General features: G+C 35.4%; 2 protein-coding genes across 3 annotated transcripts; both read right to left on the bottom strand.

Annotated features, from left to right (window-relative positions):
• Positions 1-2180: 2180 nt before the first annotated feature.
• On the bottom strand, positions 2181-2914 carry LOC132058058 (putative lipid-transfer protein DIR1). Its single transcript, XM_059450623.1, has one exon. The coding sequence runs from the start codon at positions 2811-2813 to the stop codon at positions 2496-2498; it is 318 nt and encodes a 105-aa protein (XP_059306606.1). The 5' UTR covers positions 2814-2914; the 3' UTR covers positions 2181-2495.
• Positions 2915-7149: 4235 nt separating this feature from the next.
• LOC132055319 (threonine synthase, chloroplastic) lies at positions 7150-10174 on the bottom strand. 2 transcript variants are annotated; one of them, XR_009414559.1, is made up of 3 exons: positions 9888-10174; positions 7299-8737; positions 7150-7237 (listed from the first exon to the last, which is right to left on the bottom strand). XR_009414559.1 is itself a non-coding variant. In XM_059447069.1 (2 exons), exons 1-2 carry the CDS (start codon positions 10124-10126, stop codon positions 7402-7404), a joined length of 1575 nt encoding a protein of 524 aa, XP_059303052.1. In that variant the 5' UTR covers positions 10127-10174; the 3' UTR covers positions 7150-7401. The 2 variants fall into 2 exon arrangements, 1 of the variants encoding a protein (XP_059303052.1); XM_059447069.1 differs by having other exon boundaries at positions 7150-8737.
• Between the last annotated feature and the right edge of the window lie 1605 nt (positions 10175-11779).

Below are 11779 nucleotides of genomic sequence, written 5' to 3'. Positions count from 1 at the left end.
TTTAACCAATAACCGACCCAAACCGAACCATGAACACCCCTAGTTGGGATGTGTTTTTGACCCTTATCTCTTTAAATATTTGTAATACTTGTTTTTTCTATTGAAATAATAGCTTTTACTCATAGATCTCCATACCAGTAAAATTTATGTCCAAACACAATGTTTTCACTTTTTTCAACTTAAAACATTATTTTAAAAACAATTCGATCAAATAATATCATACTTAAGTGACACAGATATATAAAAAGGAACATACTCTTTATTTATTTATTTATTTATTTTCTTTAGAGTGTAGTACTGCAGTAACGGAACCAGAATTTTCACTATTGATAATTTAAAATATAAAAGAGTAAACAACAAATAAATGAACGATATTCACATCTACTATATATAGATAAATATAATTTCTACCTTATAAATATATAGTGTAATTTTTTTATAAAAGGAGTTCATAGCTCCGCCCATGTTAAGTGGAAGATGAAAGTAAACAATATTACAAATTAATCAATTTATTATTCTTTTCTTTTACTAATCTTACAAGAATTCGAGTTTGTGCGGGAAAAGGGCAACAAAAAATCCCACTTCCTAAAGGTTTATGTTAAATAAATTGTCTATAAATCCAAATTAAAACCTTAGGTTAATTAACTCCTTTCATTCTATCATTCAAATATTAATTCACAAAGCTTCTCTAAAATTTCTCCATCATGGCAAAAATTCTGCTGTTTATTCTTTTTCTTTAGCTTTTCAACCTTAGTAATTTCTTCATCTTGTAATAATCCAAATATTAACACCAAAAATAATCTTCCAAACACATTACTCAAAAAAGGGTATGTTTCTATGTTAATTATTCTTGAAAATACCATAAATCGTCTCATCTCTTCTTCACCTAACACCACAGATTTCACCATATTTTGTCCTACTGAAAAAGCTTTTCTAAAAATATTTCCAAAATATCAAGATCCTCCTTATAGATTAATTCAATATCATATTGTCCCCTTGAAATTAGATAAAAAAGATCTTGAAACTTTTTTTTCGTAGAGGGTCCAAGTTAAAAACCTTACTCCTTGACCACTATTGTTATTACTACGTTTCCTCAATTTGAAAAAGTTTCTATTAACAACGTTGATATAGCTGAATGGGAAATCTACAACGATGGACGTGTGATCGTGCATGGTGTCGATGAATTTTTCGATCCCACATTAGAGATATTAATTTATCCTAATAATAGCAACGTTGATAGTTCATCAGGCGTGGAGAAGAAAATTGAAGAGAAGAAATATGGTTTTACGTTTGGAGATTGTGTTGTGTATTGGATTAAGAATCCTCAGTTAATAGTTCAACTAATTTGGCTTCTTATGGAAGTGGCCTTACTAATCGGGTGTCTTTGTTATATTGTCCACTATTGTGTGTTTGAGGACGAGAACTATATTGACGATGACCACGACTATGATAAATATGTTGTGCTCAAGGAAGATGACATCAAGTTTCCATTGATTGCTTAGGCTTATTTTGATTAGATTATTGAGTTTTGTAATATTTTCTTTCAAACTATTTTTTAAAATTTGTATGTTGAGTTGAATTATTGACATGCTATTATTCTCCGTCTTAAAATTGATAAATTGTTCTTTGTCTTAGTCAAGTTATTGCAAGTTGCAACTCTCCCTTATATTCCGGCAATGAATTGTTAAATGCTACCCTAGACAATTTTTTTAAGATCAACAGCGTCACAGCGAGTATTTTCTTCTTTTCTCTCAAAATTGTTGTGCCCAGAGTGGGCGGTAGCCCAGAGTCTCAACCAACAAAGGTAGTAGTGAAGTGGTAAACGCTCATTCTTTCTTAATATTTTGAGTTTAAGTTTTGAGGTATGATGTCGCCTTTAATAGAAAGTCTTTACCCCCAATATGAAATGCACGAATCCAAATTTAATCAGATCTTCATACGGGTACCGGTATTGAAAACCCAAAAAAAAGTGACTGCTCAGGGAGGTGCTCAGATGAGTAGTATGATTAAAAAGAAGTAGGAAAATAGAATTACGTATTATTAAATTAAATTAAGTAGCGTTAAATAACGTTACGTAGTAAAAAAAGAAGAAGGGGAGTAGGATGAAGTACTATTTTTATTAAATAGAATTCTGAAAGGAGAATGAGACCTTCCCCACAAGAATTGAAATTACATTAACATTATAAGATTGAATTCCACTCCGAGAAAAGGTAGTAAAAGAAGAAAGGAATAACAATGAAAAACAACTGAGTTACAAATACAACCATAAAGAAAAATCACAGGCCTTAGCTATATATCTAGCTAGGAACCAATTAAGACCAATAGATAAACAAACAAAGCTCAAAATACACACAACATGATACAAAGTATAGAAATGGTCATGGAAGCTTTATTGAAGTAGGGTCGGAGCTAGCTCCTCATAAAAATTTAGAAAGCGTCAGTTCTTAGAGCGAGACTAGTTAACTAGCACTTTCAACAATACAAAGGGCTTTCATTTAGCAATGGGGAGCATTAGGGAGTTTGCATTTCTCAGGGAGCTGCATTGCGAGTTTAGGATCAATTCCCAGAGAAGGCAACCACTGGGAATTCTTGTAAGCGCAAAGGCAGCCCATGTCTGCCTTTGCCAGCGCGCTACAGCACTGAGCTGTAGGCGCCGAGGGATTAGGTGGAGTCACTGATGGTTTGCATGACATTAAACCTTCACCTGAAACGTTACATATTCCTTGTGCCTGTGACACCTCTATACTAACACTGCTTAACACTATGGCAACCAAAGCCAAAGTCACAACTTTTTTGCCCAAGTAATGCTCCATATCTATTTCTTTCTTTGATTTTTTCCTGAATCTATTTCAATTATCTTTGTGTATGTAAGGAAACAGCATGAGATAAAGGGTTTATATAGCCTATGGGTAGGAATTAATGTGTTTGAGTAATTGGTTATGGGCCTGTGTGGTGTAAGGCATGGGAATCCGTGAAGGTTCATTGGATTTACTTTCTGGCAATAGTGTGGGTGTCACGGACTCTGGTTTTTGTGCAGTCAAGTGGCGATTCTCATTATCATCAAGTGCATTGACCATTGATTCTACGATTATTTTTCCGTTTAAATTGGGATTAGATCAGTTTAATAATTTAAATGAAGAAGTAAATATTCAAAGCTATATGGAAAGTTACAATTCTTCTTATGTCAATATGATGAATGTTAAAATGTTTGTCAAAATTCACATAATTAGAATTTTGAGAAGTGAAAAGTGTTAAAATAAAATGAGACAAAGGGAGTATGTGACAGTATATTGATAATCTTCAGGATTCACTCGTTCTCAAGTAGTGTCCCTGCCAAGTTTAATATACTCATCTCTTATGTCCAACCAATTCAGTTCCAAGAAGCAATAACATCCAAAACTGCCAGATAGATTTTCAAGTTTAGGCACTTAACTTTGAGGAACCTTCACGGGAATGGATTTGATTCGACTCTTTAACTGATATTCGACTGTCACGAGATAAACGAATAGAAAGCTAACCATGACGTAAACAAGTATACTACTAGTCATGACTTATACTTGCTAGTTGCTAAACAAAAACTGGATAGGATAGTAGAAATATTTTTATGATTCAGCTTACTTATAGGATTATGTGACTTTCCAAATGTTGCTATTGAGTCCTTGTAATGATTTTTCTACAAAGTCTAGTCTCTTTATTCGTTGTAGTAATAATACATAAGCCAAAAGCAAAAGAAAAAGAAGCAAAAAGCCTACATTCCTGTTTAGTCTATTACATTTTTAGAATCGCACATTCTTTGGTGATTTTAACATATAGTTACGGGTTATTAAGGTACAAATCGGATTTTATTGTATTGTAATCGAAATAGTTTTGATAAGAGTCAAAATCTACTTTCAAGAATCTTTGAACTCTCTTAATACAACAATGGCTTTTACGGTACTTTCTGCAGTGCAAAGGGATGAGAAAAACTGCCTGTTAACAAAAATAAAACAAATAATAACTGTGTTTTCCGATAAAAATGGATGTACCCGGATTCCAGTTAGAGATTTGTTTTTCTAGGGTTTGAAGACAAGCGAGTTGTACCCGATCCTGAAAACTCCACTAAAAGTTTAGAAATTAAGATAAATAAAGGATATACTGTAGATGATAGAATACGAGTCCAAATCCACGAGATCAGTATATTATGCCAACAATGGTGTTTTTTAACAAGACTCAATGTATATAGAAAGATCCTAGGTCTACAAAATATGAGATACATCAAGTTGTCTTTTCTTCCCTCCTAAGCTATTCTTATATGAGCCAAAAACCAACTTTTCTACCCTAAAGGACATATGACGTGATGTGTCTGAAACACCAACATTCGTTCGTGCCATGGCCCTCTGATCGAGGCCAACTGATGTGAAGCGAGTTGTTGGGAATGGAAGACGGCTGTGAAGGCACCCCTGGTCATCCTAAGGCCTGGTCCCCTCGAAGATACCCAGATGCGCATTTTCCCCAATACAAACCGCACGCATGTATTCACAGATTGAGATAATTCAATTACTAAAAAAGTACTATTAACTTGTTTTTAACGGATGTTCCCTTGGCAATTTGAGATAAACAAAATATGGGAAAAAGAAGGTTAATTTGTTGTTTGTGCATTCATTCCAAAATCAGATAGATATGACATTCAACTCTCTGCGTGTCGAAAACATGAATAACGCTGCACGAGAAGCCTGTCAACAAGAAGTTAGTAATACTCCAATAGTATGCTGCACTTAAGTAAAATGATAGTAACTATTGAATCCAACGATAATTTTTTCTTGAAATCAAAGATAAAATTTATGTAAGATGTCAAAGGAATTATCTATCTCAAACGTGACCTTAAGATAGTTGTGCTTCCAAGTGATATATTTGTGACCGGGACAGTAAAACTTGTCTCCCCTTTTTTTTTTTTTTTTTTTTTTTTTGGTAGGAAAGATAAAACTTTCATTAACTACTTGTCTCTTAAGTTGTAAGTGGGGTTAACATAGCTACAATTTTCTTTAGACCCCTAAAATGTCTTTGTGGTCTTCGGCTAGCATTTAATTGTGGAGAAAGAAATTGTTTTGGAAATATATGAACCAATAGAACTTTATACCTAGAAAATTATAGGATATTACGGGGATACCTTGAGATCGTGTGCTGCTTCTCATAATTCTTAAGGCTAAATATAAGCTCAATACCCAATAACTTTTATATTGAGTGATGGGATCAGAGTATGATAGAGAGGAACTAATGTTTGGTCCTACTGTACAAAACAAACTCCTTGCATCAAGAAAATCTGATTTTTTTCTCACCATAAAGAGAAGACATCAGTATTTACGCAGAGCAGAAAGGCATGAAACAATTAATGTCAAAATGGAACTCGAAAATGTACAAATGCAACTTCTTCAGAGCTATCCCTAGATCAAGAAAAAGGTTATCCTTCCCCCAAATGATGGCAAAGCAGCAAGCAGTGAATCAAACTACATGGACCAACCAAACTAACAAAATATTGTTCTCGTTCGACACTAAAGAATAGTTAACCCTCCTATCTCAAAGATGATGCTTTGAAACCAAAGTAACAGAAAATTTCAACTATGCTGGAATAGAAATAGGTCCGAATGAAAGCAAGCCAAAAAGTTATTTCAAGCACCCAGACTGAAATGCAAATCATTAAGCACCTTTGACCCTTCAGCAACTGAAAGTTGAAGACCACAATGCAAGGTCTATAGCACGGAGTGAGACATCAACTATTCTACTAACACAAAATGCGATGCTGGGATTTGGTTGCTTACCCTTCACCTCATCTTATTCTTCTTCAGCTGCACTTTCAGTCTATACTCCAATACCCAACCCTAAAATTTCATCACGTACACATTCTTCATCCAAGCGGTTATAATTTGCAGTGTTCAAAAAGCATGCACACGAGGTAATTTAGAGGTAGTGGTTAGACTGATCTACCAAATAGATCGCCATAATCTGAACTGAATATAGAGGTAAAGGAATAAAGGCCTGAATTGTTCACAGGGATCAAACTAACACAATCTGTAAAGCTTTTATTTCTAACTTCTAGTCAGATCTCATATTGTTAGAACGTAACAGAGCGTTAAATTAGCTGGCCTAGTGGTCAATGAAGTAGGAGGAGCACCATAATATCTCGAGTTCAAATCCCAGCAGAGGCAAAAAAGATTTCTTTCTATATGCCTAAGATTTGGTGGGCAGATTACCCGGTAACTATGCGGGTGGGTAACAAACACCAACATCATTTAAAAAAGACCAACTATTTGATATTGCCTATATTAGATTCTTTATTTCCCATGTGCTCTAGTCTTAGCAAAATCCATTGTTTTCGAGAAATGTTATATACTTAGAGACAACTTTAATAAGTTATCTTGAAACTGATGAAAAAAAGATAAATGGAAGCTACTCCAGATTCCAGTTCCAAATATCCAATTAACTGATTAATGCAGATTACAGTCCCACAGTCACAATCTTCAATATGTTACAACCCAGCGTGGCACATGTGACATAGAGCATGCACAAGCAACTAGTTTTGTGAATGGTAATACTAAAGTTGGTTCAAGATTTCAGATTTTGTAGTGTACTAAACTACTAACTATTGCCAAACCAGAGCCTTCTGGGCATGGCAAGAATACACATGTAAAAGAGGCAAGAAATACTAATCAGATAAGATACCAGTTTCTAGCTGCAGTATCCAAATCAATTTCTTTTTAAGGTGTCAATATCCTGTTCAGCGTGGCAAAAGACTTTAAGAGAAATATGATTCTCTTGTGACAGAAAGATCTGCCTTTTACTCCAAGCACTTGGTGATGAAAATACAAGAATTTCAAAGGCAAGTTATACCACCTAAGGTTTTATATCTCCTGTTTTACTGTTCTCTACAGAGGATAATAGGTCGTCTAACATTCCCATTAAAGATACTAAAAACACAGTGCTTGTTTAATTTAGATTATAAAAAACTGTTTGTGATTAACTAAGATAGTGACACTAACATTATAAAACTTAGTCTTATTTATGTAATAGCCCTATAATTTTTTGTCCACTAGTGAAACTTTGAATTTGATCAATGAAGCTGATTCAACTAGAAAAAATTGATTAAACCAGGTCAAATAATTCAAGCCAAACAAGTCGAATTAAGACAGTTTCCATTATGAAGCTCAAAAGCAATGCAAATAATAAGCAGAATGTTATACAAAAATAAAGTTCCATAAAATTTCTCGAATTCACCCGAAAGAAATTAGAGCCTCTCTCCCCAACTCGGCGAACAAACAAATTACCATCTGGTGATTTCTATAAGGCAAATTAATGACGATAAAGAACCAAATGCTGACAAAAGGAGTACATAGTACAAACTTACTATGATAAAAAACTGAGAACGAATCATTGCTTGGAATTTTTGCTCAACAAATAGCTCTTCAGAACATCCATAACTGATCCAAAATCTGCTTTCACTTCCATAGGTGGGTTAGCAAACCGACATTCCATGTCCTTTATTTCCTTAGAGTGGTAATCAATCTTGGATTGAGTAAACTTCAATCCATGAGCTGTACTCACAACCACTGTCCTATCAGTGGGCTTAATGACTCCACTGTTTCTCAATTTGAACAACGCAGTCAATGCCACACCAGTATGTGGGCAAATGAACATCCCAGTCGAGTCCGCTTGGGCCATAGCATCCATCAACTCCTCTTCTGTTGCCTCCTCCACTATTCCGTTGCAGTTCTGCAGGGCAAAAACAGCTCTGTCTATAGACACTGGGTCACCAATCTGTATGGCAGATGCAAATGTTGTGTTCGCCTTCACAGCTTTGAAGTCTTTCCAACCGGATTTGTAATGCAAGTAAAGCGGATTAGCGTTGGCAGCTTGAGCACAAACGAGCCTAGGGATGCGATCCACGAGCCCCAACTCTTTGCACATCTGAAAACCTTTATAAAATGCATATATGTTGCCCAAGTTCCCACCAGGAACTATCACCCACTCCGGGACTTCCCAATCAAACTGCTGCAAAATCTCGATTGCTGCAGTTTTTTGCCCTTCCAACCTCAAACTATTCAATGAATTAGCCAAGTAAATAGGCAACTCAGCAGTGACTTCGCGAATCAACTGCATACAACCATCAAAATCAGTGTCGATACTCAACACAAAAGCCCCATTTGCTATTGGTTGAACCAATTGCGCCATGGATATCTTATTTGCAGGTAGAAATACGATCGATGGAATGCCTGCAGATGCACAGTAAGCAGACAACGCAGCTGACGTGTCTCCGGTGGAAGCACAGCCAACGCCAACAACCGGTTTATGCATTTTCCGCAACCGATTTACTTGACTCACCAAAACAGTCATGCCAAGATCCTTAAAGCTACCAGTATGGCTGATTCCACAGTGTTTAACCCACAAATCAGTCATGCCTAGGAACTGTTTGCCAAAACGCTCAGCCCAAAACAGATTAGAGTTTCCTTCAAAAGCACTAACAATATCATCACTATCAATTTCAGGTAGGACCCATTCCTTCTTAGACCAAACACCTGATCCATAAGGCCAAGTGGTCTTACCAACACGAGAATCAAACAGGTTGCGCCAATACTGGCCATCAAACTTCTTTAACGCATTCATATCATGCTGAACATCAAGTAATCCACCGGAGCGGCTTCGATACACAATTTCATCTAGAGAATACCATTCATCAGAGCTGGGATCAGGATTAAAAGGCACATACCTGCAGAGGTGAAGCTAGAGTATCAGTTACAAGTTCGACATAACCCAGTAGTTTTGACTGGAAATCTATATTTATATTAAAAATCCATTAAATATGTTGAAACTCTATATTTGTACTCCCTCCTTTTCAATTTGTTTGTATAATATTAACTTGACACTGAGTTTAATAAAGTAAAGAAGACTTTTGAGTCTAGTAGTCTTAAACTAAAAGATACGTAAATGTATCAAAATGCACTTTAATCAAAAACATGTCACATGGAAAGTTGGAACAAAAGAGTTACAAAACAAAGGAAAGAGGCATTCTATTTGAAGTGAACTAAAAAGGAAAGCAAGACAAATAAATTGAAACAGATGAAGTACTCCCTCCGTCCATTTTTACTTGTTTAGTTCGGACTTCGGAAGGAAAACCAAGAGATAATTTACCATTTCACACATATTTTACCCTTATTATTAATTGGCTTAATGCATATGCAGCCCCCTAAACTTGCCCTTTTTTTCGCCTTTGGCACCTCAACTAAGTGTTGTTCCTATTAAACCTCTGAACTCGTCCTCAAATGTGTCTATCAAACATAATTCCACTTACATAATATTCCATCTTCAATGTAGCAACATGCTAATATATATTCTAATTTAATTATGTCATCTTTTAGCTAAGATTAACAACAACTGAGAGGGAAAAAAAAGTAGCTTTTAATTAAGCTGACAGTGAAAGAGCAGAACCAGCAAAAACCGATACATCATGGCCTAAAGAATAGCTTACCACATGTCTAAAGTATTACTCCACCTTCATTTTCCTAATTTAATTTTTGTTTCTACTAAAACTTAGATTTAGGGGGTTATGAGCTCAGGGGTTCAATAGGAACAACACTAAGTTGAGGTGCCAAAATGGAAGAAAGGGACAAGTTTAGGGGCTGCATAAGGAAAATTATTAGAGCCTGCATAACTTTTAATGTTTGTTTGATCGACTTCAAAATGACTTAGAATTGTCATTCTATTTATAGCTCCATAAGGTGTGAACAAGGAAAAATGGAAGGAGAGAGTATTAGAATTTCATAATAATTTACTATGTATAAATAATTTATTTATAATGCAACAAGCTATTTTTTTTTTTTATTCAGAACTCATAAACTCAAAATTTTGATTCCGCCTACCTGGCAGAGAAATTGTGGGAGGAGCTGTTGCGGCGCGCCGCCTCTTCACGGATGTTCTCATCAGCGTGGCGGCGGTGTTTCTGGGGTTGAGGAGAAGGGGTAATTGCGTCATTTGTAGATGCTGTAGCTTTAATTGGATTGAAGAAGTTATTATTGGATTTAGGAGTATTTGATTGATGATGAAGTTGAGGACAATGAGAGAGGAAAGAGGATCTGAGCATGCAAGAAGAAGCCGCCATTGTTGTGCACAAAATGATGGCTGTAAAGCTAAGTGGGCGGGGATTTGACGTATTTACGGGCCATATACATCTGGTAATGATCAGCCCTTAACAGTCCTCTCTAAGATGTTGCCACGTGCTACGTCAAACTGATCGGACGGCTTACAAGGGCTTGGCTGCTTCACGTGATTAAATTATTGGTGAATTATACTAAGGGCATTTGAGTATAATTGGTAACTATACGAGAAATTTTATTCCATGTGAGACACGCCACGTAATACCTGACTAAGACCTGCTATTGTTTGACACATGTAACATTGGACCCCATTGTTTACATCACTCTCTCCCTCACATCCCGGTCCATCTCCTTGTTTTCTTAAATATTTCCCACTTCACCCCTTTGTCTACTTTATGTGACGTAATTTGGTGGAATCGAAATTAATTTTTGCTTACTAATCACTTAGCTTTGTTAATTTCTCAATCTTGCTTTAATTTGACAATCTTCTTTTGGCGTTTGAGGGGGGTGGGTGGCGGGGGGAGGGAGGGTCAAGAAGAAGAGTAGAAATCGAGAAAGTAAAAAGAAAATAAAACAAATTGGTCAAATTTTCCTTCTAGTAAAATCCCAAATATATCAAACACAATATTTTTGTCTATGGTCGAGCTCTCTGTAATTGTGCTTTGATAAATTATTTTTGAAAGGATGGGTCAAAAATCTATCATTGAAAGCAAGTGTTTAGACTAAGTGAACATGTCAAAGCAATTTCACAATTCAAATATATCTTTATCCTCTGCATATTTTCCGAATTAGACTATCATCACTTTGGCATTTGCTCATTGATTACAGCTAACTAAGTTAAATTCTGCGTGCCCTTCTTGCTTCAAGATTCGTCCTTTGGTGGTTCTCCTATGTCTTGAGTTTCTAAGATGTGGTTGAAAGTATTCATAGATTCAATTTTTTTTTTTTTTTTGTGTGTGTGGTACAAAGATTAGTTGCAAAGAAGCCGTGAAAGCAAAACTTAAATTTATCATTTATTATAAGAAAAGGGTACAGAAGGTAGAGAAGAAGATAAGGGGCGTGGAGGAAGAGAGTAAGGTGAATGATAGGGTCCACTGTTTCATGTGTCAAACAATAGCAAGTCTCACTCAAGTATGACGTGATGTGACTAACACAGAATAAAAATTTCTCATACAGTTTGACATTTTTATTTAACTAAGTAATTACATGATTAGTAGGAAAATTGGTGTAATTATAAGGTTAACTTTTAATTTCTATCATTTTGTTTTTATTTTAGTTTCTTTTTTATTTTAAAGTATATTTTTTATTTTTACAATATTTATCTTTTATTTCCTTTCTTTTCATTTTTCAATCTTTTTTATTATAATTTCATGTAATTGTTAGTATTTTTTTTCATTTGGGTAATTGCGGTGAGGATCTAAGCATGCAAGAATTGTGTCAAAAAAGGGACTCTAAAGCTAAGTGGGCGGCGATTTGACATATTTAGGGGCCATATACATCTGGTAATGATCAGCTCTCAACAGTTCTATCTAAGATTTGGCCACGTGCACAGGGGGTCCGATCGGACGACTTACAAAGACTTGATGGTTTCACATGATTAAATAATAATATTGGTGAATTACACTAATTCGCCACAATTTTAGCTTTCTAAACTATTG

This window comes from Lycium ferocissimum, chromosome 5, assembly GCF_029784015.1.
Source record: "Lycium ferocissimum isolate CSIRO_LF1 chromosome 5, AGI_CSIRO_Lferr_CH_V1, whole genome shotgun sequence".
NCBI classification, from domain to species: Eukaryota; Viridiplantae; Streptophyta; class Magnoliopsida; order Solanales; family Solanaceae; genus Lycium; species Lycium ferocissimum.
This window is presented reverse-complemented; position numbering and strand designations above follow the sequence as displayed.

Bases quoted from the DNA above. Each gene is read 5' to 3' on its own strand.
- LOC132058058 (XM_059450623.1), bottom strand. From the start codon at position 2,813: ATGGAGCATTACTTGGGCAAAAAAGTTGTGACTTTGGCTTTGGTTGCC.
- LOC132055319 (XM_059447069.1), bottom strand. From the start codon at position 10,126: ATGGCGGCTTCTTCTTGCATGCTCAGATCCTCTTTCCTCTCTCATTGT. The intron at 8,738-9,887 runs GTAGGCGGAATC...TCACCTCTGCAG, and splicing joins TCCCACAATTTCTCTGCCAG to GTATGTGCCTTTTAATCCTG.